Below are 26,688 nucleotides of genomic sequence, written 5' to 3' on the forward strand. Positions count from 1 at the left end.
TTTAATATGTTTGTTGTTAGAAAACACCACAAGATTGTAAACCTCTCAAATTTTTTAGAACAAAATACTAGTAACTGACCATTCTATTGTACCTTTACTGAAGTGATCTTACACAGGCTTAAGTTAGAAAAAAATGCATATAACCTTACTGTGATGATTTTTTTGTACATAAATTAAGTGAAAAACGTTGAAAGTTGTAGACATATTGATTCTGACTCCAAATTTTTATTTTAGATGGATCAGTCCTACAATCCAGATGAAAACGAAGTTCGAACTCTCTTTGGTCTTCGTTTAAGTCAGAAGAGAAATAATGGTGTCATTGACAGGTCATTATTTAGCAACGTTGTGACCAAGAATAAAGATGTAAGTTGAAAAAAACATCTGAATTGGGGACGCCTGGGTGGCTCAGTCAGTTAAACATCTGCCTTTGGTTCAGGTCACGATCCAGGGTCCTGGGATCCAGTCCCCCATTGGGCTCCTTGCTCAGCTGGGAGTCTGCTTCTCCCTCTGTCTGCCGCTCTCTCTCTCTCCGACAAAAAAATAAAATCTTTAAAAAAAAAAAATAGTCGTCTGAACTGAATGCTAGTAATTCAGTAAGTCTGTTTTTAATATTTATAAGCTTCTGCATTTATTAAGACCCATATTTAAAACTGGTTGATCTGCAAATGTCTGGCTTATCTTTGAGTTATCAGATAAGTTTAAGAGCTTTAAAAAAAAAAAAAAGAATAAATGACCATATTAGGAGCTTCTGTGCATTTATATGTACTTAGAGGTATTTATCTTCAGTTACGCCTAAGTGAGATCATGTTTCTCATAATTCTGTTCAGTGACTTGAATTTTTTCCATGCACTAAGCTACAAATACATTTTTTTTTTAAGATTTTTATTTATTTATTTATTTATTTATTTATTTATTTATTTATCAGAGAGAGTGAGAGAGCACAAGCAGGCAGAGTGGTAGAAGCAGAGAGAAGCAGGCTCCCCACTGAGCAAGGATCCTGACCCGGGACTCCATCCCAAAAACCAAGGATCATGACCTGAGCCCCAAGGCAGACACTTAACTGATTGTGCCACCCAGACGTCCCTACAAATAGAAAGGCCACATGGCAAGCCATGTGTAGATGTACTCTGATATTTTGTTTCCATTTTCAGTACTGTGGTCATTGTTTTTATGTGGTCAAGTTTTTGCTTTTAGACTGTTGTCATCTTTTAGGAAGGACATACTCCTAGGATGATAGTGTGTTTTGTTCTGTTTTTTTCCACATACATACGTGTATTCTGTCATGTACAATGCATAGCACTCTTAGTGGGGACTGGCGGTGGGTGACTACTGTCATCTCTCTCGTAAAGATCACAAAATTGTGATCTAAGTTATGGCTAAGAAATTTGTCCTAGGTTACATAATAGGAAAATGGATAAGCTTGTATTTCTTCTCTGAAATCTCTTAATTGGCCCTTCAGTTTGTTTTGTTTTGTTTTTTGGATCTTCAGTTTTGAAAGATTTTTTTGCAGTGCTAACATTGGCTCTTCTCCCCTCACCCCCAACCCTCACACCCCTCACATCCCCCTCACCCCCCGCCCGCCACCCGTCATACACACACCCCATGCTTAAGATGTGTAGCTGCATTGCTTTGTAGCTTTGTCTGCTAGTACGTCTGGTATTTTTAGTTGGATGCTGGGCATTGAATGTGAAAAAACTATAGAGGTATTTTGAGTGTTTGGATGGAGTCTTTTTTTCACTCCAGAACTGACTTCCACTTTTGGTAGGAAGAGGAGGTGGAAGTCAAATCATCTTTATCCTGGCAGGAGTTAAGCTGATTTGAATTTGGGCTTAAGTCTTTGTGAGGACTGGTCCTTTTAGGGTTCACCCCTGTTCTGAGAGCACCAGTGTCTGCTGGTGTCACTTTTCCTTGGTGTTCTCTGAACTCCATTGTTGCCACTTAGTGCTGTAACACCGGCAGGAGTGCTACTCAGTTCCTTTACCATTTAGTTTATTGCCTTGCATCTTGGACAGTGCCTTGAGGTGAAAAGCAGAGATGGTCACACTCATTTCTTCTTGCTTATCTCTGGGATCTTTGCCTCTCAGTAGTTGATATTTTACTGCCTTGGTGTTGAGCTTTCTTGTTTGTTCCTAGAAAAGGTTTAGTCTGTTAATAAGTCATTCCTTGTAACAGAAAAAGAAAATGAAGAGGTGCAGTTGTTCCAGGTCTGAGCCCCAGGTGTGACTTCATTCTCCTCATCTTTAAGTAGAATTGCTGAAAATAAGTTTTAAAACCTTTATTGGGTAGTTCAGCCTGTTAATAAGTGTATAGTGATGAAGACGTGATCTTTGTTGATTTAATAGATGTTTTTTCACTTTTATTTTTGAAAATTAATGGTGCCCTGAAGTAAAGGAACATGGTATAGGCATCATGTGTAGAAATACCTGTAATAAGTTCATTGCCATCTCCTCCTGTGGTCAAGGCTGTAAAGTACTGGGATTTCCAGTTGGAAGCAGTGTTTTGTACCAATATTACTTACTGTATATGAGCAGCTTACAGTAATATGTGCCCCCTCCCTTTTTCTTTAACACTTTATTAATCTGGCTGGTTAGAGTATCTTTTAAAATACTGAAACAGGGAGCACCTGGGTCGCTCAGTCATTAAGTGTCTGCCCTCAGCTCAGCTCACGATCTCAGGGTCCTGGGATCAAGCCCCACATCGGGCTCCCTGCTTGGCAGGATGCCCTCTTCTCCCTCTCTCACTCATCCTGCTTGTGTTCCCTCTCTTGCAGTCGCTTGCTATTAAATAAATAAATAAAATCTTTTAAAAAAATAAAATACTGAAACAGTATTGACCTAGATTACATGGTACCTATGTTGGCAGCTCTGCCTAACTATTGAGGCTCTTACTTTGTAAGCTTTCCTTTTAGGTTTATACGTATTGGACTGATTAATAATTCAGCAGTATTTGATAGGGTTTATACCCCTGGCTGTGCTAACTTGGATTTTTTATTTATTTATTTATTTTTACAAGGAGTGAGATATGGCTTTAATTCATCTTTTATCTAAATAATTCTCTACTTGTTTCATATGTATTTTTAATTAGAAATTTGAAAGCTCAAACATTAAGAGTGATGGTTTTATCTTTCTTTGTAGTCCTCTCTTCTTTTAAAGCAGTGTTTTGTTAACATGTCAGCCTCAAAATCTTTTTAGGTCTTAGAACAGTGAGAGAAGTAGAAGTATGTAGTAAGCATTAATGAACATGTGACTGAGTTACTACCTCCTCCATTTTTCTTAAATAAAGCTTTAATTTGTTTTAACTGTTTGTGTCCCTCACTCCCAACTCCGGCCATCCCCCCTCTTGAAATGGCTTATATTCCTTGATCCTAACTCAGAATACCGGAGTTGCATTTCAAGGCAGACCTGTAGGAAAGCTGGTGTGTAATTAAAATTTCTTAGAACTAAAAGATTAAAATACATAGTTGGTGTCTCAAACAGCAAATAACAGATAAGAAAGGATATACTACATTAGTACTATCTTAGAATGACAAATTCTTAAATTCTAACATTGTAGGGTTTTGGGGTCTGTTTTTTAAAGATTTTTTTATTTATTTGACAGAGATCATGAGGAGGCAGAGAGAGAGAGAGGGAAGCAGGCTCCCTGCTGAGCAGAGAGCCCAATGCAGGGCTCGATCCCAGGACCCTGAGATCAGGACCCAAGCAGAAGGCTGAGGCTTTAACCCACTGAGCCACCCAGGCGCCCCCTAACAGTGTTTTTTAATTGAGGTTTTAATTTTAAGATTAAAATGAAAATTACAGGTTCACATGCACTGTTAAGAATTCCCATGTATCTTTTGCCCCGTTTCCCCTGGTGTTAATATCTTACAGTATCACAGCCATGATAATGATACTGATACAAGTCAAGGCACCGAAAGACCATTTCCATGGCCAAGAGGGTCCCTCGGGTTGCCCTCTTAAAATCATACTCATTTCCTTCTCCTTCCACCCCCAACCTTGAGTAACATCTTATCTGTTCCCCCTTTTATAATTTTCACTCTGTACATTTCACGAGTAGGTTTTTATGTGAACATAAGTTTTCATTTCTCCGTTATAAAGGCCCAGGAGTGTAATGGTGGCTGCTGGATAGTATCATAGTTGGCATATTTAGTTTTTTAAACTGCCAAATTGTTTTCCAGAGAGCCTGTGCCATTTTACATTTTGTAGCAGCAACATATGAGTGATCCAGGTGTGTGCATCCTTAACTCGCTTTTACTCTTGTCACTTTAGTTAGGTATGTGGCAGTATCTCATGATTTTCATTAGCATTTTCTAATGGCTAATGATGTTGTTTCTTATTTATTTGCCATCTGCATATCCTTTTTACTGATACATCTCTTTGTGTGTTTTGCCTATTTTCTCATTAGATTGCTTTTGTCACTTGAGTTTTAAGAGGTCTTTATGTATTTTAGGTACTAATTCTTTTTTGGATATGTGGTTAGCAAATATTTCCTCCCAGTCTATAGCTTGTCCTTTTATCCTCCTAATACAGGGTTTTTGCAGATCAGAAGTTTTAATTTTGATGAAGTTTGATTTTAGGTTTTCACTTAGCTAATTGATGTTAGCTGCTACTTACAGTCTTTGTCCACTCAGCATAGCTATATAGATTATCTTTTCAGCTTGTAATTATTCTTTTTATTAAACATAGTGACATTTTTGGCTTTAATAATTGTTTTATTCTGTTTGGACTGGGGTAGTTCACAAGTATTTTTGAACAGTTTCTACTTAGAATTTCTGGACAAAGCAGAAAATGATCTTTTTTTTTTTTTTCCCTGAACAAGCCTTAGCTGTGTATGGGCATCACAGTTGCTTATAATGTCTGTGAAAATGATTCTCAGTGTTTTTTCTGAACATAAATTTTTATCATTTTTCCATATAGGTTTCTTGGTTCTGTGGCTGAGAAAGTATTTTTTGTCAGTTTGGGTGGATATGGCATTTTGTAACTAGCATGATGAAAGTATTTTTTGTCAGTTTGGGTGGATATGGCATTTTGTAACTAGCATGATGTTTAATTCTTAAACAGAATTAAGCCTGAGTCGCTGCAAATGACTTTAATCTGAGTCTGTGATGCATTAGGCACTGCTGAGTTCCATAAGTATGTTGAGTGTTGATTTTGGTTTTTTAGTAAAACACAGTAGAGTTTCCTATGAACAGTTCATTTCATTATGTCCTTCGAGAGATACTACATTTTAGGTCTGTTAAAATAAGTAACATGTAAGATGCTTCAAGTTAAAGGGAATTACAAAAATCTGATGCAATTGACCATCCTGTGTTTTTTTCAGTTGTCAGAGTCTGCGCTCAGAGACCTCATTGTAGCCACCATTGCTGTGAAGTACACGCAGTCTAACTCCGTGTGCTATGCCAAGAATGGTCAGGTAACCAAGCTCTCAGACCCACTTTTACAAATGATACCCATTTTTTACAAAATGATACCCATCCCTCAAGTCCTAGACTGCTTGGAAAGGAAAATCTGTCCTGTCTTTCTCTTCGGGGTTTGTCAGTATTGACTCAGTAACATAGAGGACTGTTAAAACTAGTGATGCTCACAGACTGTCTTTGGAACGATGTGTTAAAATTGGTCATATTGCTTCTTCCTCAGACTGAGTTGACACATTTGGATTCGTGGGACTGTAATAGCTGCTCTAAAACTAGTTCATTTGCTCCCCTCCTCCTGATTGGTGTGGTATTTCCAGTGAAGAGAGACTAATGAATGGTACTGCCACCCATTATTCCATGTTTTTGCAGCTTGTTGGGTATTTTCACGTGTATTTCTAAGGTTACTTTACCAAGAATCTGTAGACTGCAAGTTAATGTGATCTTTGAAGATCCAGTTTACTGAGACATAATTTATGTACAATAAAATTCACTTTTTAAGTGTCGAGTTTTGAACAGTTTTCCCCAATTACCTAGTTACATGACCACAACCACAATCAAGATATTGATTACTGATGTTAATTAAGCAAGATATTGAACTTGTTTCCTAGTGCACTGAACCATAGAATGCAGGACCGACCTAGCTCATCACTGGGGCCTCTTCTAACTGTGGACTAATCTGGTTCTGGTTTTGCCATAACTTCAGCAGCATTGTGACCCCTTTTGACTGTGTCTTGAGCTCTTCTCTTAGCATTTGTTAAATTATTTGACCCATAAGTAGGGGAGGGAAAGTGTGGGTATTAATTGGCATGTGATCTGGAAGACTTAAAATTCAGAATTTTAGTTGATTGTCAATTGTAAAAAGATTGTTTGTCTCTAATAATGAAAACTTGAGAGATTGTGGCTACTGGCCTCCTTTGACTCGGGTTCTAAGAAGTTCTGGTAAAATTGTGCTTCACTGCTGATGTCCAAGAGTTCTAGAAACTTCCACAGTATTAGTAACCATACTTCAAATGTCACTGAAGAGGTAAAATGTATAAATAGTAGTTATAAACTTCTTCCCTTACCTTTTAATGCCTTAAAAATTACTTGTATTTTGGACTGACAATTTTCTACTAAATTGATAGATTTTAGAGAATTGCACAAAAGATCTATTAAGAAAAATACGTTGTTGTAAGAGATGGTCATCTTAATGTTCATGTTCTTCAGGTTATTGGCATTGGAGCAGGACAGCAGTCTCGAATACACTGCACACGCCTTGCAGGGGATAAAGCAAATTATTGGTGGCTTAGACATCATCCACAAGTCCTTTCAATGAAGTTTAAAACTGGAGTGAAGAGAGCAGAAATCTCCAATGCCATTGATCAGTATGTTACTGGAACCATTGGCGAGGTAAAAGTCTTGTCATTGGGTTTGTGGGTAGAGTATACTGGTACGCTCACCTTTTTCTGTAACAGACATCTTCATCACTACTGAGAGAAAAATGCTGTTCTTCTTGAATTTTACATTGTCTAAAATTATGATTCTAAAATTCTCAACAATTCTTCATTGTCTTGCCTTTGACTTTGTTCACAGTTCTTCATCCCTTCCTGACACCATAGACCTTCCCTGTATTAAATTATAATCATTTGGTTTAGTTTTATATGCTTGTACTTCAGTTTTATATGTTCGTACTGATTTTAAGCTTTTGATGGCAGGGACTGTTTCTTCACCTATCCTGAGGTTTCTGTCACATGCCAAGCATGATACTTGCTACATGATAGGTGTGTATTCAACACGAAATCCAAATTAATCTGATGGCACATAATCGGGGTCTTTTCCCCCCACATTTTCTACCAGTGCCTTTAACAACTCTATTTTTGTTAAATTATGTGTTCTTTAATGTCTTCAGTTTTAAAGAAGGCCTATGAGAATAATAAAATTACAATGTCAAGTAGCCTGCCAAAAATACAGAATTTGGCCCCGTTTTTGCTTAATCCTATATGGAAAACAAAAAAAAGAAGTCTCGTAATCAGACTCTCGATGGTCTTCTGAGAGGGTGAGTTGACCATACTACCTTGTTGACAAATTGAGGGACAGGAATCCATGACATAGTAAGTGTCATTGAAGAGTGTGCCTTATAACCATAAAGTATTTAACATGTAAGCCAGCCTTTCTTCTTTTACTCTAATATTTGTATTTCCCTGTTTATAATTACGTAGCAAATTCCTGTTCATAGTTCTGTGAGCAAGAGTTAAAGGTACACTGTTTAAGCCAAAAAGTCATCCAGGATGGAAGCATCTTTTTAAAAATACGAATACAATGAATCATACCGTGATTCTGTTAGGCCTGCTGTAGACTTGAGACTGTGCAAATGCAGTTCTGCAACATCCATCATCATCTGCTTGCTTGCTTTGACACAGATATAAAGTAGTAGATCTTACTTAGGCAGAGATTAAAAAGCAAAATATATTTAAACTGATTTACAAAGTAAATAGTATAGTTTTTATTTGGTACACTTAGAATTACTTTTCTTAATGAAATGCTAAAAGCATTAAAAAAAAAGATTCTTAAAAAAGATTCTAGATGTGTAAACTGTAATGAGCTGTTGTAATTAAATCCTGGGAGAAATGCCCAAGTGCTTTCTGGCGTTCTGATTTGCATCAGAAAGTACTAAAGATCTAATCCAAAATCTTTCTTTCCTGTCTCCACCCTCTACTCTTAGGATGAGGATTTGATAAAGTGGAAGGCATTGTTTGAAGAAGTGCCTGAATTATTAACTGAAGCAGAGAAGAAGGAATGGGTTGACAAACTTAGTGAAGTTTCTCTCAGCTCTGATGCCTTCTTTCCTTTCAGGGATAATGTAGACAGAGCTAAAAGGGTAAGTATGGAATTGATGTATATTTGCATAGAATTGGTTATTATGTAAAAACTATTTCAGGGATGCCTGGGTGGCCCAGTTAGTTAAACTTCTGCCTTTGGCTCAGGTCATGATCCCAGGGATCCTCACCGTGAGGAGGGCAGGGGGTGTTTTCCTCCCTCTCCCTCTGCCCCCTTCCCTACTTGTATGTTCTCCCCCAACCCTGACAAATAAAATCATTAAAAAAAAAAAAAAAAAAAAACTATTTCAGAAATCCTGCATCTGTTAAGTTCTGTGATGTATGTCCAAGTATGGCAGTGTGATATATCGATAATACTTAATTATTTCACTTTTCCATTTGATGTATGAATAACCCACATCCTATCATTTTCCTGTTTTGACTGGGTGAATCATTCTGCATTGTGAATCATTATTAGCTTATGCTTTCTAGAGGGGGATTTTGATTTTTGCGTGTCTTAACCTAAAATTGTGTTTTGAAAGTCAATGTCTCTTCTTCCCTCAGAGCGGTGTGGCCTACATTGCTGCTCCTTCTGGTTCTGCTGCTGACAAAGTTGTGATTGAGGCTTGCGATGAATTGGGAATAATCCTTGCTCATACGAATCTTCGGCTCTTTCATCACTGATTTCATTGCCCCATATTTTATGGTTTGCTTATGTGTAGGTGAAAAACCACATGTAACATTATGACAGTATCTTTTTTAAAAAATAAAACATTAAGTCTTAGTCGTCTTGGATCCATAGCTTTTGGTTGTATTTAACTTCTTAAAGTTACAGGCGTTCTACCATGACAAATATTACCCATAAATATTTGTGTGTAAGAAATACAGGAACATCCCTGCCTCCTGGAGCTCAGCTCATCCCAAAACATTGCCTGTGTGAAACATCTTAAAATCATCAAGTAAGCCAGAGAAACTGAGTAGACCCTGGAGTTAGACAGCATAAGCATCCTACAGTCTCACTGGTTTTCTCTTAGGGGATTCTGCTCATGCAGCTTTTCTTTTAGTCAGAGTTCTAAAAAGCTTGGTTGTCTCCTTTCTAAGCACAGTTTTGAGATACTTGAATTTTAGTGTGATGTGTGGGTCGAGTTTCTCTTTCTTTCCAAACATTTATCCAGGTGTTTCAGCATCATTTGAAAAAACTATTGGATTGCCAGTTCCCTCAGTTAACCATTATTTGCCATGGGTCTCTTCTGGACTCTTTTCCGTTCTATAGTTACGTTTGTCCTAACACCAATACCACACTGTCCTGAAAATTGTAGCTTTGTGGTAAATTTTGAAATCAGATAATGGGAGGCCTTCATCTTTGTCCTTTTTAAAACTTGTTTTGGCTATCTGGGGCTTTGGCATTTCCATATAAACTTTGAAACTAAATATAGTCTATTTCTATAAAAATATTTGTTGGGATGTTGATTGAAATTGCATTGAATCCATAGTTTAATGAGATTAATTAGACATATCTCCTTTCCCCTTGAAGGTTGATTCTGTCTGGTTTCCACCAACCTTTTGCTCTCCAGTGGTTTCAAATAGATTTTGTAACATTTTTGTTCCATGTTCATAACTATCTGTAGGAGGGTTAGTCAGTACACTCTACTCTGTCCTTAAGAGAATCAGGAACACATACGAATATCATAGGAAAATTTCTAGTCACTGTTTCCATTTTTTTTTTTTCCTTAGTCAATTCTAGCAAAGTATATATATTTTCTCTCCTTGGAATTTCACCATTTTGTCTAAGTTTTCAAGATTGTTGGCACATAGTAGTATTTTTCTGAATTTTTAAAGGACCTTTTTTTTTAATGGAAGTTTTGGGATGGACACAAATTAGTTAAAACTGTACCTGTCATCCAAGTACAACTCATGATCACTAGTTTCATCTAGTTTCCCCACTTACCATTCCTCAACACTGATTATTGTGAAGCATGACATAGATATTTCCTCTGTAAATATTTCTGTTAAAGTGACTCAAAGAAATTTTTAAAATAGTATATATACTCTTTAAAATATATAATCATGCCTTTCTCCTGTGAGAGGCAAGAAATAACGCTGCCCCAGTAGCAATGAGCATACCTAATGCAAGTTGCTGGTTTCTGATGCCCCTCCAGTAGAAGGATTCCAGCACTCCTTGGAGGAATAGCTGACTCTAGGACTGGGGCAGAAAATAATACAAGATGAGATGCCTGGAGCACCTTACAGTGCCAGGAAGTCAGGACATACTGTAAAAACAAACACATGGTCATAGGAGTATGTCAAAGGATACAGGAGTCAACTCAGGATTCTCAATAGCCAAAGCTGGAATCATTTGAGCAGCAAAGTAATTAATGTAGTATTGGATTATAACCCAACCTATGAAATATCTGAGTTCATGGCTGACCTAATGAATGATTGAATAAATAAATGGAGAATAAATCTGCATAATTTTAAGTAATTTATATAGATAATCCACTTCCAAGAAGATGAGCATAACTCCCCACCCCTTAAGTGTGGGCTGTGCCTAGTGAATTCTTTTCAAGATGTGTGGCTTGGAAAGGGGGGTAAAGGAGTAACTGCAGTGGAGAGACCTGACTGACCGCACCTCAGCCAGGTGCTGAGGGTTAAACAAGCATGTCACGTTGATAGTATGCACCTCCAAGTGGGAGTGGCATTTTACCTGTTTGGTCTTCTTTCCAAAACTTCACTACCCCAGTGTAGTCCTAGGAGAGGCATCAGGCAACTCCCAGTTGAAGGACCGTACTGAGAATTGTCAAGATCCTGAAAAACGAGGGAAGTCTGAGAACCTCAGTCTAGAGAGACCAAGGAGACAAGTTAACCAATTATAATGGTCTACATTTGAACAGAAGAAGGATGCCAGGTAAAAAGTCCCAGTGAAATATGCACTTTAGTTACGGATCGATACTGATTCATTAATTGTAACAAATGATAAAAGGAGAAACTAGGTGTAGTTTCTGGTGTAGTATCTGGCAACTCGATACCAACTTAATTTTTTCTGTAAATCCAAGTATTAGAAAATAAAAAGTTTATTTAAAAAAATATATAACCATACTTCAAGTAGCACACTGAAAGGCATAACAATATCAAATACCCAGTCCCTGCCCAGATCTTACACATTAACTTACTTTTTTCCACCTGAGCTTGTTGGTGTAAATATCCAAGCCTGAGGGGCACCTGGGTGACTCAGTCAGTTAAGCGTCTGCCTTTGGCCCCAATCATGACCCGAATCCTGGGATTAAGCCCGGAATCGGGTTCCCCAGTCGACAGGAAGCCGGCTTTTCCCTCGCTCACTCCCCCTGCTTCTGTTCGCTCTCTCACTGTCTCTCTCTCTCTCTGTCAAATAAATAAATAAAAATTAAAAAAAAAAAAAAAAAAAACTGTGTTCTGCTAGGCACAAATTCATTTTTTAAAAATAAATTATAGGGGCACCTGGGTGGTTCAGTGGGTTAAAGCCTCTGCCTTCAGCTCAGGTCATGATCCCAGGGTCCTGGGATCAAGCCCCGCATCAGGCTCTCTGCTCAGCAGGGAGCCTTCTTCCTCCTCTCTCTCTCTCTGCCTGCCTCTCTGCCTACTTGTGATCTCTGTCAAATAAATAAACAATTTTTTAAAAATTATAATTATGCCTGTGGAAAGTGCATAAAACACCTACAGTTTAAAGAAAAATTTGTAGGGTGCCTGGGTGGCTCTGGGTCAAGCCTCTGCGCTCAGCTCAGGTCATGATCTCAGGGATCGAGTCTGGCATCAGGCTCTCTGCTAGTCAGAGAGCCTGCTTCCTCCTCTCTCTCTTTCTGCCTGCCTCTGGAATCTGTTTTTGTTTTTAAGCCGTCTTTTCCCTCGCCCACTCCCCCTGCTTGTGTTCACTCTCTCACTGTCTCTCTCTCTGTCAAATAAATGAATAAAAAAAAAAAAAAAAAAAAGATCCAAGTCTATGACACACATTGATTGCACTTGATTGGTGCATCTGAAGTCAGTTGTTCACTGTTTCCTCTTTTTTTATTTTTATTTTTTTGCAGGTAGTTACTAAAGATACCAGGTTTTAGGTTCCATAGAGTTTCCAGTATTCTGAACTTTGTTAATTGGATTCCTGTAATGTCCTTTTATTTCATTTGTGCTTCTGTTCCTTTCTTTCTTTCAAACTGATAGTTGTAGTTTAGTGATTTTTTTTTTTAAGTTTGATCTATCAACAGTAGAGAAAGATGGATTGAAACCTCCCTCTGTGAAGATGAGTTTACAGTTTCACCCTGCAGATTTATAAATGTGCTTCATGTATATTTGAAGCTAAAAAAGTCTTTCATGCATTAAGTTACTATTTTTCATAGTGATTTTATGTACTCCAATCCTATTAACGCTTTTTGTCTTAGATAAAATAATCAAAATAAGTTGTTTTATTGAATATGAACAGAGCTAGACCAGCTCTTTTTTGATTTATATATGTCTAATACCTCTTCATTCTTTGGTGCTCTTATGCTTTAGGTGTAGATACATCTGGAATCTGTTTTTGTTTTTAATGCAATTTGCCAACCTTGACCTTTGCATTCAACTCATTTCCATTCATTCAGTTGTTGATGTATTTGGACTCTATTTCTACCATCCTATAAAGTTGGAACCACTTTTGATTCCTTTTGTACTGTTGCTTTAAATTGATAGCTATATTTCTTTCCATAATAAGAACTTCCGCCTGCTTAATGAACGTTTCCCCATTCCTACCCCCAAACTCCTATAATGTCAATCCTAGACTTTTCAGTTCTAGGTTAGAGAGAGACATTTTCTCTCATGTTTAGTTATTGTTTTTTAAGACAAGTTTTCCAAGGTTTCTGTTAACCTTTACTTCACATACCTCTTGCCATTTCTCCTGAGTTTCTCTCTCCTCAGGTAGAAACTATATGCACTGTGTTCTGCTAGGCACAAATTCATTTTTTAAAAATAGATTATAGGGGCACCTGGGGGGTTCAGTGGGTTAAAGCCTCTGCCTTCAGCTCAGGTCATGATCACAGGGTCCTGGGATCGAGTCCCGCATTGGGCTCTCTGCTCAGCAGGGAGCCTGTTTCCTCCTCTCTCTCTCTGCCTGCCTCTCTGCCTACTTGTGATCTCTGTCTGTCAAATAAATAAACAATTTTTAAAAAATTATAATTATGCCTGTGGAAAGTGCATAAAACACCTACAGTTTAAAGAAAAATTTGTAGGGTGCCTGGGTGGCTCTGGGTTAAGCCTCTGCGCTCAGCTCAGGTCTTGATCTCAGGGATCGAGTCTGGCATCAGGCTCTCTGCTAGTCAGAGAGCCTGCTTCCTCCTCTCTCTCTCTGCCTGCCTCTCTGCCTACTTGTGATCTCTCTCTGCCAACTAAATTAAAAATTATTTTTTAAAAAAAGAATAACTTGTAAACAAACAACTATGTTGCCACTAGCCAGCAGCTAATAATTTTGCCAGCAGCTCCCATACCCACTGAGATGCCTCTTCTGGATTATTTTCCCATTTTCCCCTTCAGAACACTACCTTTGCTTCGGTGGTCACCACGGACTTGTTTTGCCTCGCACCAGTGGGGTGATTTGGGGCATGTTGTTGGGCCTCTTGGAGTTTGTTTCCTCACCTATAACATAGGGATGGATTTGCTTCTGGAGAGGTCGAGTAGCTCTCAGATAAAAGCACTTTTGGTTAAAACCACATGAAACTAGTTTGTCAGGTTTGAGTCCCAACTCTTCTACTTAGGAGCTGTGTGATGTTAGGCTGCTCACGGCCTGCCCCTCACTTTCTGTTTGTAAGCTGAAGGTGACCGCATCCACTGTACGGTGGCTATGAAGAGTAGAGTGTGTAAGAACACACTTAAGTGTGTGTGTAAGAGTGTGTAAGAACACTTACAGCACCATCCGGGACACAAGAAATACCATGTGTAAAAAATGCTAGGGTCACCTGGCTGACATAGGGGAGGCATCTGAGTCTTGGTTTTGGCTCAGGTTGCGATCTTAAGGGTGTGAGATCGAGCCCCATGTCAGGCATCATTCTGCCAAGAGTCCGCTTGAGATACTCTCTCCCTGTCCCTGCCCATTCTGCTTGTGCTCTCTTTCAAATAAAAAATACATCTTTTAAAAAAGAAATGCTAGTTATTATTCATAATGCCTGTGTATATGGAAGCATGGAAGGTATTGGGGGATGATATTAATGCATGGAAATTGCTTTAAAAATAATGTATATTTATGGAAGATCTTTTTCAGTTTCTAAATAGGTAGCCAAAAGATTTCTGAGTGCTTTCAACCTTTCAATCTACTTTGTTTCCCTACACCTCACTTCTTACCATTAAACCAAAGGATATTACAGAGACTTTCTGTAAGTAAAGCGACATTTTCTTTTTTATTGAAATAAAATTCACGTAACATAAAATTGACCATTTTAACAATTTCCAAGTGTACAGGTCAGTGATTTTAAGTGCTGTATATTCACAGATTTATATCATCATCACCACTGTCTAATTCTGGAACATTTTCCTCAATCCAAAACAGAGCCCATCCCCAGTAGCAGTCATTCCTTATCCTCTCCCCCGCCCATAGGAACCATTAATCTACTTTCTTTATTGGTTTGCCTATTCTGGACACTTCATATAAATGGATTCGTATGATATGTGGCCTTTTGTGCCTGACTGCTTTCACTTAACATAGTGTTTTCAAGGTTCATGTTGTAGCGTGTTTCAGAACTTCATTTCCTTTTAACAAATAGTATTCCATTGTATGGCTAGATCACATTTTATTTACCTAGTCATCGGTTAATGAACATTTGGGTTGCTTCCACTTTTTAGCTATTATGGGTAATAGTGTAGTGAACGTGTTTGTACAAGTTTTTTTGTTTGTTTGTTTTTTGTTTTTAAGATTTTATTTTATTTATTTGACAGAGATCACAAGTAGGCAGCAGCAGGCAGAGAGAGACGGGGAGGCAGGCTCCCCACCGAGCAGAGAGACTGACGTGGGGCTCCATCCCAGGACCCTGAGACCATGACCCAAGCCAAAGGCAGGGCCTTACCCCACTGAGCCACCCAGGTACCCCTGTGTACAACTTTCTATGTGAACATATGTTTTCAGTTCTCCAGGAGTGGAATTGCTGGGTCCCATGGTAATTCTGGGGTTAACTTTTTGGAGAACCACCAAACTGTTTTCCATAGCAGCTGGACCATTTGACTTTTCCATGTATGAGGGTTTCAATTTCTCCACAAAAGCGGCATGTTTTTGAGTCAAATACAGCTTTCCAGCGCTTGGCTCAGCATCTTACAACTAATGCTGAATTATACAGATCAGTAGATTTCATTGTAAAGTCCTGTCCAGTGGTTTGCTGGCAGAGGCCATATTTCCTTCTGGAAGAAAATGGCAATTTCCAAAGTACCGTAATGGAAAGAGAGAAAAGAGAAGGCCAAGGGCTCCCTTGGCCTTCGCTGTGCTTGATGTGAGAGGAGCCTACTTTGGTGGGCAACATGCAGGACGCGGGATTCCAGCATGAATCCCAGTGAGCCCAGGATGCCATGGATCGCCCACGCCGACTGCCTCCCACCGCCTCCAAGCAGTGCAAATTGTGAGTCTCGGGGGCTCCACACCAGAGCTATTTTAGGAGAAATTTGGCTGCTAAGATTGTTGAAACCCACATGTCTCTAAAGAGTAAGTAAAAAGGAATTCAAGGAAATGTAAAACATGCTTTAATATCTCATACCTGACTCTACCGAGGAACGTTAAAAAAGGAATTTCTGTTTTCGGCTTTCTGCTGAAGCACCATTTCTCTGCTCTTTTATTGCAGCATTTTCTTTCCTTCCTTTGTAATTTTTATAGATTTTTGTTTGCAATTCAAATTTCTCTTCTATTTTAATGAAGATACAGAGCGGGACAATGTGGCAATGACAATAACTCTCATTTCAAATATGAGCACCATATACTCTTTAGAAAGAAAAACCCAGGGCAGTGCATGGTCAACTTTGGGCTGCTTCTGCTTTATCAGCCTTTATGGTTATCTTTAAATGTTCCCAACGTGAGAGGTCCCAAGAGTGGTCTTCCCCCCCACCCCCTGCCTTTTTGTAAGGGTTGAAATGTATCTCCTGAAAATGGGATTTTTTAATTGTAGCCTGCCACTTTCCCTACCACAGTAATGGGAATTTACTGAATAGGAAGCAATTTCAGCATTTAAATGTGCTGATGGGATGTTTCTTAATCACTTTAATGAGTTTCATGCAACTAGAAATGGAATAGAATTTTCAATGGAAATATAATTAAATAGAAAAGTCATTTCCTATACTTACAATTTCTACCTGATCATTTCTTTATTCACCGCCTTAGAGAAAGTGTGCCTCACAGAATTATAGTGATATTATTATACACACCAATTTGCATCACTCACTTAGGTCATTAGAGCTGAAAACAATATAAATACACAATAAATTTTGTTACAAATCAAATTCAGCAAGGCAAAGTAAAGCTTCCAATCTGCAATTTTTCTTTTTAAAATCTGATATATTTGTTTTACCTGATTTTTTCTTGAATTGGCAATTTCTTGCCTGAATCGAGATTGGTCTTTTAATTACGCCTTTTCAATCTGGACTGTTGCAAAATTTTCAGGGGGAAGAAGTATCATGAGTCAGTAAAAACTATAAAGTACTTTGGAAAACCTCTGGGGTTAGAGTTTGGATGATTTTACTGAGAAATAGAAAAAAGAAACTTTTACCACTCTTGCATTTTGATGCCAAAACATGAAAGGCCATTTAAATTTGTTTAATTCGTTATTATTATTTAAATATAGTTACTGGTTCACTATTGAAAGTTTAATTTGTATGATTAATAAACTGCTTTTGAGAATCTAGAAGATATTTTGGAAAAAATGATATTTTAAAATCTAAAATGTGGAGCCTGTGTCTTTATTTCATTTATAAATTGTCAGGAAGGCTTGCTCTTCATTTAATTAATACAGTCCAAGTGGATTTATTTAAGCTCACATTTGGGAAGAGAGTTTCAGGTTTGCAGATAGGCAAGTGGCTTGAAGCACATTCTCAGCCGATAGCTGTTCTTTCCTTATGTTTTATAATACAAAGACTTGTAAGCAAGATGGAGCTGATGTGTAGACCTTCACCCACATGTTACCTGGGCCTCTTCACATATGGAGCCTGCCTTCTCTCAGGCCCCCATCTTCAGTGGTCCCCATTGCCCTGCAGTGTGTAGGGTTTTTTTGTTGTTGTTTTTTTTAAAGATCTTATTCATTTGACAAAAGGAGATCAGAAGTAGGCAGAGCAGCAGGAAGAGAGGGAGGGGGAAGCACGCTGAGCAGAGAGCCCGAAGTGGAACTCTATCTCACGACCCTGAGATCATGACCGAAGCCGAAGTCAGAGGCTTAACCCACTGAGCCACCCAGGTGCCCCAGTGTGTAGGTTTATATTGAAGAATCACATTGTCTCTTCAGTGATCAGTGATGACACATGTGAGACAGTCACATCAGCACAATGTGTTTCTTCTGTGATTTATCTTTTTTTTTTTTTTTTTTAAAACATATATGAGCTGCTGCTGTCTTGGTCATTAGTAGCCTAATAAAGCAGAATGGGAACATAAAGTAGAAATCTGGGGTTTGGGTCTGTGTCTTGCTAAGGAAAACTAATCTGAGCTGCATTCTTTATCAAATTAGACTGCAATATCTCCCAATGACATACTAAATGTCAGGGCATTTTGTAAACTGTAAATAATTCAAATGTAAAATTTCTTTTTTTTTTAAACAAATGAATCCTGAGGAAATCTCTTTCTATAGTTAGTCTAAATATTCACTGGCAGGTATTTACTGAAATATTTTTTCCATTATACAACAATGTCTAAAAGTATTGTATATTATGAATTATTAATTTTTTACTAATTAAAAATCGACTATTCCCAGTGCCATTTATTTACTCTTCTAGATGCCAGATTTAATCTCAGAGTTTGTTGTTTCCCCAAAGTCAAATTGAAAAGGAGATGTCCTTTGTAGAGGAGGAGTTTTGCAAACTCCGTTCTGCTGGGGCACCCTGAAAGTGTCAGTGGCAGGTTATCAAGACGAGTGGGGTTCAGGTTCTTTGTAGCACAGCTTTTCCCGAAGACAAAGCTCCTCTAGGATGTGCTATTCAAGTACTTTTTTTTTTAAAATTTTTTATTTTTTATAAACATATATTTTTATCCCCAGGGGTACAGGTCTGTGAATCATCAGGTTTACACACTTCACAGCACTCACCAAAGCACATACCCTCCCCAATGTCCATAATCCCACCCCCTTCTCCCAAACCCCCTCCCCCCAGCAACCCTCAGTTTGTTTTGTGAGATTAAGAGTCACTTATGGTTTGTCTCCCTCCCAATCCCATCTTGTTTCATTTATTCTTCTCGTACCCACTTAACCCCCCATGTTGCATCACCACTTCCTCATATCAGGGAGATCATATGATAGTTGTCTTTCTCTGCTTGATTTATTTTGCTAAGCATGATACGCTCTAGTTCCATCCATGTTGTCGCAAATGGCAAGATTTCATTTCCTTTGATGGCTGCATAGTACTTTTAACATATCTGCCATCTTTTCTTCTTCCTCCAAAGGTAAGCTCTTTGAGTAGGTGTTTATTCACTGAAAGGAAGAAGGGAGGGAGGGGGGAATGATGTTTGGAAAAAACAACAGAAGTTCCTTTCAATCCCACTCTTGAAGAGCTGGCTAGTGAGTTTAACAAATGTTTCAGTCCACTAAAATCTGGGAAAGCAGAAATATGAAACCAGCTTCCTTACTGAAGAGATAAACTATCAAGAATGAATCTGTTTTTGTAGTGACAGACTGGGGAAAATTCTGTACTTAAATCTCCAAGGAGAGAGCTATTCACATCATAGGTTTTCAAGTGTTTGCTGAACTGAAAAGGAACATTCATGGGGATTCTTCTTCTCCCCCAAATTTCTTTATGCAAGAAAGAAGCCATGACCTTCAAGTGGTGGAATGTAAATCTTTTATTAAACGGTTGTCTTTCCACAGTAGTAAAGCTCTGGCACATACAGTATAAAAAATAATCACCAACCATAATTATACCAAATTCCTCTTATCAACTGCATACTAAATGTCTTCAATACAATTTTTTCCGTATAAAAATACTGGGAAAAATTGATAAATAACAGATAAGAGAAAGATATTACTAGACTCATTTGGAAAAGGTGGATACTGTGAATATTTTAAATACCACAGTAACAAGGACATGCCGTTCGTACAACATTGCAGGCCAGTTAAGTGGAAGCAGAAGTGTTTGGGTAACTTTCCTACTTAAAATTCTGAGGATATCATTTCAACGCATTTTTACGCTGGTTGGTGTCTGTGCTTCCCTAGTCATCTCAAACCAAATCACAAGTGAGAATCATTTCATTTAAAATACTGAGCGGTACTGAATACTTCAGAGCAGAACAGGCAATATACTGCCCCCATTTATGAGAAAAGTCTCAAAACACTCCCCGGGGGATGCTTGGAGAAGCTGTGAGTTGAGCTGAAGCTGGAGAAGTTACTCCAGAGCAAAGGGCTTAAGAAAGAAACACTCTAAGATGGGGGTCTGCTAACATCACTCCGGTTTGGATGGACCTTGACAGAGATCCATGCTCGCTCCTCTGGGTGGAAATATTACTCTCGGGAATCGTCTCTGTCAGCCTGAACGTCTAAAGGCATGAAGCACTCAATCGGGCAGTTGACATTCTGTGAAAACAGAAAAAGAAAAAAAAAAGCAGCATTCTGTTAAAACAGAAGAAAAATTTACCAAAAAATCCTGTGACATGTACGGAACAAAAGTGGAGAGGCTTTTTATGATAAGCCCTTACAGACAGGACAGTATTTCCAGCTTCAAGACCTTAGCAATGTACTGGGCAATAGATATCCTAGAGTTTTGATAAATTTGAACCTAAATTATGTTCCAGGGTATAGTCTTCTGCTCAAGGCATTTAAAAGATTTTTTAACAATAAAGAACATTTGGTTCATTCAGAAGAAAGGTGCCTACAGGTATCCCTACTAGGTATCTAATGGCATTTGGGGGGGACAAACACTCAAGGTACAGGTGCACGTACAGTGTTAGTTCTCTGGTGGTATCTTTGCGAGTACTGGTTGTAGTGGCCGGTGGAGCCTTCGTGACCGGGTTCAGCCCCTGGTCTGCGGCAGTTGTCACAGCGCCAGCCCTGAGAGGACACAGGCATGAAGTCAAACGGGGTTTACAATCACCTGAGAGCATCACCATTAGTGCTTGCGTTAAAGAATTTCAGGTCTTACCCATTGGCAACGTATGAGCAGTTAATCATGAAGGAAGCTCTGATGATTTTATGCATTTATAACTTGCAGAATACGCTCTGGCTTATTACTCATGCCTTCTGATCACCCCTGTCTATTTACGGTCTTCTTGAAACATCCTCCTTTCTGTTCCCATTCAAACCCCACGCATCTGCTAAGGCTCCTTCCAGTTCCAACTTCTGAAGTCTGCTTTCTGTACCAGAAGACACAGAGAAGTTTTCCCAGAATCCTAGAGCTTTCTGCAAGGGAGCTGAGATCACAGGGACAAACACCCTTGTTTTATAGGAAACTCAGCCCCACAGACTGCCCTGCCTGAAGCGAGAGGGAGAGGAACCTAGTGAAGTGCTGGTGGATTTGGGACTGTCACCCTGCCAAATGACGCCTGGCCACATTCCTCCTAATGTGGGTAGGAAGGTAGCAAGTCTGTCCCTTCCGACCCACATGGCCACGGCCCGTGAAAATTGTAGCCTTTTGTCTGGCCAGACTTGTGATAAGAAACAGGTTCTTCTTCTGAGATTTTTGCTAGAAATGTGAGGAACCATGTTCTCCTTCATGGTTGTCCTAAGCCTATAGAGGTTAAACATGGAGCAGACAGAAGTCATTTTTCTCACTATCAGCAGAAGCTTCTGTTAAACAAAGCCAATATACAGGAACAAAGCGTATGAGAGAGTGAAAGACTCAGAATGCCACTGTTGGAGCAGCCCTGACTCTTCTGTTATGAAACCCTGGACTCTTCACTCTTCAGTTATGTGAGGTGTTTTTTTTTTTGTTTTGTTTTGTTTTTTTGCCTTAATCAACCGGAGTTGAGCTTTCCTGTTATACCTGCAAGAACCTTAAATAATACAATCACTTTCTTTCTTATACTGTCACTTACATATTCCAGACATATTTCTCCATTTAAGAAAGTATTCCTCAGAACACCTCATACAATACAGGTACATACTACTTACAGAGTCACTGAATCTTGCTTTCACATAAAAATGTCACAGTTTCCACTGCTGTCTTAAGTGTTTCATTTAGCACTTTCTTTAGAACAGAATAGGTGTCACAAATGAAAGGTCTCATGTGCATAAATACTGAGGAGATGCTGAAGTGAGACCACATTCTACAAATTCACTTTCCATCACATATTTCTATAGCAACCACTTACCAGAAATGTTCCACCTTCAGGGTCTTTACAAGTGTTAATGAGAGACAGAGAGAGGGCCTCCATAGCTTCTCTCCCTCCCCACTTAACCACTAGGGGTGGAAGAGATCAGGGTAGTTTCCATGGGCTGCCCCAAGTCCTCAGGTGGGGGCAGAGCCGGACCCCTGAAGACCCTTTCCTGCTGCAGGACTAATTTTCCTAAAAACCACCTTCCATCATGTTCTCTTTCTTCTTGGGTACCTACAATTGGCCAGTGCAAAAGGCACTGGCCAGTGTATCTTCCCCTAGGGCGGGGAGTGTGGTCTTCATGTATCAGAATGTGAAGAGCTGTTGGGGAGGGTATGTTTTCATTAAAAATGAAGGAATGTTATGTTCTGTTGCTCTTGAGTTGCATGAGTCATCTTATTTTGAAATTTCAAATAACATTAGAGGAAAGCACAGCATTTTTTATTATAGTGAAGGGGGGCACAGATTAGAAACCGTTGAGAACTTCTGGCTTAAATAACAGACTTCCAGGCCCTTCCGTAAATGGCCCCCACTTCTTCTCATCTGATTTGTTACAAGACACCAGGCAGAGGGTTGGCTCACTGGAACCCACATAGGCCAGCTGCTTCCCATCCGGGGTGATAGACTTACTCTGCTCTCTCCGCTTCCTTCTCTTCCCGCAATCTATTTCAAACATCCGAACCTCCCCCGCCAGGGTATGTTTCTCTTTTCCATGGAAACTTTCTTGCGGATTCCAGCCTACCTGGGAACTATTTGTCAGACCCACTAAGAAACTCACCTAATTAGCTTGACTTTCCATGTATGCTAACTTAATGTCGCCAATTATATCCTTAACAGCCAGAACCGTTTCTCATTCCCTCTGTTTGTCCCATATTCCTTAAGCCCAGTGCTAGATCTGTATCAGGAATCTATTATTGGGTTGAGAGAGGGTATTTTCTAGACCCTTTCTTGGATCTTAACAACAATGCCATGTGGGCACCTATCAGTCACTGTGCACCTCAAGGCACCTCAAGGCCTAATGCTACTCAGCATGTAAGCCTTCAGTTGTTGAAGAGTAGCAACAGCCTGAGAATAAGAGGTATGAGAGTGGCTTAGGCTGCCTTGGAAGGGGAGAACTGAGAAGGGGTGTAGGGTAGCCTCTTGTGGGCAGCTCTGTGCCAACAGGAAATGAGGTATTTCAACTTTCATAAGGAGCGTTACCACACTTTGTGTACAGCACACACACAAGAAGCTGACTTCTCAATCACCAGGGTAGGGGGCCCCCTTCGTCTTATCTCAATTACAGGGAGGCTGGCCTTACCCGCTGGCCTCCGAAGCAGGTGCAGGAGCAAATGGCACCAAGATATTCCTTCTGCCACTGTTCCCCCACATGGTATGTCTTCCCATCATCATAACACGTGGCCTCGTCTGCATGGAGACACAAGTCAGAAGGCTCATGGAAGATTGAGAACAATACGGACTTCACCTTTCTATATAGGGTACGTTCTGATTCTCTCCAAAATGTGCATCCTCACAACCAAAATCCCACAGGTTTATGGGAACCATTGGTGATAGAAGTACTGCTGCATGGGTCTTAGGGCAGCACGTCCAAAAACTAAATCTGATAAACTGGGAAAGGATCATATTTTAAAAAGTTGGATCCAAAGACCCATAAAGCTTTCTGGTAATATTTCACTGACGATTATGGTCAAAATACTCAGGTCGGAAAAGAGCTAACGTGTCTTGTAATAACGTTAAATCATGGCTCATTTTGGACGCCTGTCTCCACTTTCCCAAATCAAAAGATTAACAAACCCACTGTTCACTCCTCAAGGAGACCTAAAGTCTCCAATCATCTCTGTGAATGAGAGTTACAGCTCAGTAATAAAAGCGGGAGTGCTTAATAAGGCACTAAAAATGATCTGTGGCAACGGACGTACGAGGATCACACTTGAATTCTCCTTTTCCATTTCCAAGACATGTGCAGCTCATCATCTGGCCATTTTCCCCCTGACGATCCCACTTCTCTCCAATCTTGTAGTTCACACCATTATCATGGCACCATTCTGTGGGGGAGAGAAAACCGGAGGCCAAGAGTTACCAGTGGGTTCTGACTCACAAGACGGTGCTCTGGGAACACAGCCATTTTAAGGGCTGGCTACCTAGAGGGAGTGGCAAGAAAAGTTGAGGATCATGATCTCCATGACAGACCACGTTTCGATTGGATTTTAAAATATTATCTTTATCATTTAACGTTTTCTAGGATATTTTAAGATGCAAGTCATCCCGCCATAACCATGTCACAAGAATAGTCGGGGACCTTCATTTGCATTCTATTAAGGCTTAATATTATTGAAAACCAAAGTAGGATTTAAATAGTCTTTTGGGAATGGATCATAGATGAAAAGTCACTTTTCGGATTTACAGAGAACTTGGATACAAAGTAGTTCTATTAACCGAAAAACAAACCTCCGCTGGCTTCTACATGCCCTAACCTGTTTCTTGTAAATGGAAAGAGTGAAAGAATAGATCTGTGTATCAAAACAAACCAAAACCACAAAATGATAAATCACTGGTTATTATCCCAACAGAAAAGACCGATTCTGAGGAATATTAAAAGTCACAGTTCTATATCTTTAACTGCGATCCATAAAAGAGGACTTTTTAATCTCCGAGGTTTTTACTGAAACAGAACACACTTCAGAAGTTTGTGTAACAGGGCAGCTATTCCTTAAACTTTTTTTCCCATTCTTCAACTTTAAACATTATTTGACAATTATGTCATCTAAGCAAAGAAAATGTCAGTTGAGCCAAAGAATCACATAAATCACCTTATAGCTCTGTTCCCACAAATCGTGCCTAAGTACTTACCTCGGTAATAAATATGCAAACTTAAAATAGTTCAGTTTCAGAAATGAAAAACTACCTAACTGATGCCAAATATTAAAACTTCCAACTCCTAAATGTCATAGGACACATCTGTTCCATCTTTCCATTTTCAGATGGTCAAGTACAGTAGTCTGCATTGAAAAAAATGAGTTGTCTCCATATTTTAGTCTGAATTAAACCATTGCATATTTTAGTGTGAAAGTCTTTAAAAAATCTGTTATGTTGGATTTCCCCAAATATAATGTCAAGAAGTATCTGTAGGAGGCTTGATCATAAGCCAAAATGGGTAACACCTATAAAAATAGACCAATTGTCAGTAATAATCACATCCCCTAAGAACAAAGCATAAATGAAAGTTTTACAAATTCTAATGTTAAATATCAAAGCATAATAAATTATCCCTAGGAAAATTTTAAATTGAAAATACCATTAAAAATGTTAAAATCTTTTTATAGTTTGAAAATCAAATATTTTTCTACTGAAGTTGATTCTTAATCATCTGTCGATGATTATCGGTGCTCTCTACATTACTTGGCAGGATTCAAGCTACCTGATGTGTGCATATGTGCGTGCGATAGGACACTGTGGATATATTAAGTTATGTGCATGACTGGTTTGTGTTGAAGGAGAGTGTGAGTATAAATGTTCACCTCTGAGCTCACTCAACATTAAAGATTAAAAGTGACTGGGGATTCCTTTGTGTTTCTGATACTTACTCTTCATTAAACTGGGCTCCAGAGAGTTTGACTTTATTATCTTGACAGAAAATGTTAAAAAATCATTACCGTCACAAATGTATTTTTAATTACTGGTTGTATTGACACAGAACCCTTGAAATGAAGCAAATATTCAACAAGTAAAATTTCCCATCATTCTTTATGATGCAAAATGTTACTTTGAGTCAAGCAGTCTCCCCTCGTTTGCTTCATGTTTGGAAGAGACGTGCCTGCCAAACATGCTTCCTTGGCACATTGTGCGAATGCATGGAACCAGAGGAGATGGACAAAGCAAGCTACTCACTAGATGAGTCACATCTGAAATGACCACTGCCAAAACCTAAACACTGGCACGAGAGCTTAAAGCCGGACTCAGACAACCGCTCCCACTCCTCTCCAACCGCATAGTGGGAAACTGTGTAGGGGTCGAAGCATGAGTCATCTGTAGGTTGGTTTAGGCCTTGGTCAACTACACGAAGAAAAGGAGGAAAAAAAAAAAAAAGACAGCTTAGTGGTGATTTGGAATCATAAGAAGAAAACTGAATTATTGTTACAATGAGTCTAGTCTAAAACAGAAATCCCAGCAGCATGAAGAACCATTCATCTGTTTTACCAAAGCATCAGTTGCTCTGATAAACAATACTTAGATGTTGCCAGGGCACATTTGCCACAAGCACCTGAAAAGGAGCCCCTCTTCCATTTTTGCCATTAGTACTAAAAAAAAAAAAAAATCATCATTTCTGACAAAACTAGTCTATAGCATATGGAACATATCTTGAGGCATTTTAGGCTAGTTAAGAACTCGAGTGGGATGCAAAAGCTGGAATGTCTCTCCATCAGTATCTGAGTGACCTTAACCTAGTTATTTTCTATCTCTGTGCCTTAATTCCCTCATCTGAAATATAATATAAAATATAACATAATAAAATATATCTTGTAAAGATTACATAGATATCATGAATTCAAAGCACTGGTCCATTGTCGGCACTTAAAAAGTGCCCACCAAATAAAGAATAATTATTAGAGAGCATCCTTTGTTTTTAATGCAAAAAACTTAGTCATTTTTATATACCATTGTAATGCAACTTTCACTTTTATTATTCCTTTTTTTGCATCAGAGCTAGATTCTGTACATTAGTATGACAGCAGTAGGACAGCTTTACTTTACCAATAAAATCAACTGTTTCAAATAAGAGAAAACAAGGGATACGAATGACTTAAGAATAATGGAGTCTCTTCGTGTTGCCTAATACACTGGATCTTTATGTTTTGAGAAAGCTTAAAGCAATCTGTGCAAAGCATCCTTCCAATGAGTCTCTAAAAATTATATAAACTAATTTCTGTGACTTTGAATCCCACCATGTATATTTCTTTTTACAGTGCAAAAATCAAAGGCTCAAAACAATAGATATTTGAGAGTGTTTAATAGTTTAA

At 38.8% G+C, this 26,688-nt stretch overlaps 2 protein-coding genes across 14 annotated transcripts in view; one reads left to right on the forward strand and one right to left on the reverse strand.

Moving 5' to 3' along the window:
- The window catches only part of ATIC (5-aminoimidazole-4-carboxamide ribonucleotide formyltransferase/IMP cyclohydrolase), a 29,713-nt gene extending 20,713 nt beyond the window's left edge, over positions 1-9,000 (forward strand). Inside the window, exons 12-16 of the mRNA XM_045078718.1 lie at positions 235-363; positions 5,317-5,409; positions 6,617-6,799; positions 8,112-8,267; positions 8,770-9,000. Of these exons, the coding sequence (XP_044934653.1) occupies positions 235-363; positions 5,317-5,409; positions 6,617-6,799; positions 8,112-8,267; positions 8,770-8,889 (681 nt within the window). The 3' untranslated portion in view covers positions 8,890-9,000. The remainder of the gene's footprint in view (positions 1-234; positions 364-5,316; positions 5,410-6,616; positions 6,800-8,111; positions 8,268-8,769) is intronic.
- A 10,189-nt stretch (positions 9,001-19,189) lies between these two features.
- The window catches only part of FN1 (fibronectin 1), a 66,359-nt gene continuing 58,860 nt past the window's right edge, over positions 19,190-26,688 (reverse strand). For 12 of the 13 annotated variants that reach the window (XM_004767001.3, XM_004766999.3, XM_004766994.3 and 9 more), the window contains 5 exons: positions 25,559-25,723; positions 23,590-23,715; positions 22,971-23,077; positions 20,301-20,408; positions 19,190-19,934 (listed from right to left, as the gene is read on the reverse strand). In XM_004767001.3, the coding sequence (XP_004767058.1) occupies positions 19,863-19,934; positions 20,301-20,408; positions 22,971-23,077; positions 23,590-23,715; positions 25,559-25,723 (578 nt within the window). In that variant the 3' untranslated portion in view covers positions 19,190-19,862. The remainder of the gene's footprint in view (positions 19,935-20,300; positions 20,409-22,970; positions 23,078-23,589; positions 23,716-25,558; positions 25,724-26,688) is intronic. The other variant, XM_045078719.1, reaches the window with a different exon arrangement.

This window comes from Mustela putorius, unplaced genomic scaffold, assembly GCF_011764305.1.
Source record: "Mustela putorius furo isolate JIRA1106 unplaced genomic scaffold, ASM1176430v1.1 tig00000275_pilon_pilon_pilon, whole genome shotgun sequence".
In the NCBI taxonomy this organism is placed as follows: domain Eukaryota; kingdom Metazoa; phylum Chordata; class Mammalia; order Carnivora; family Mustelidae; genus Mustela; species Mustela putorius.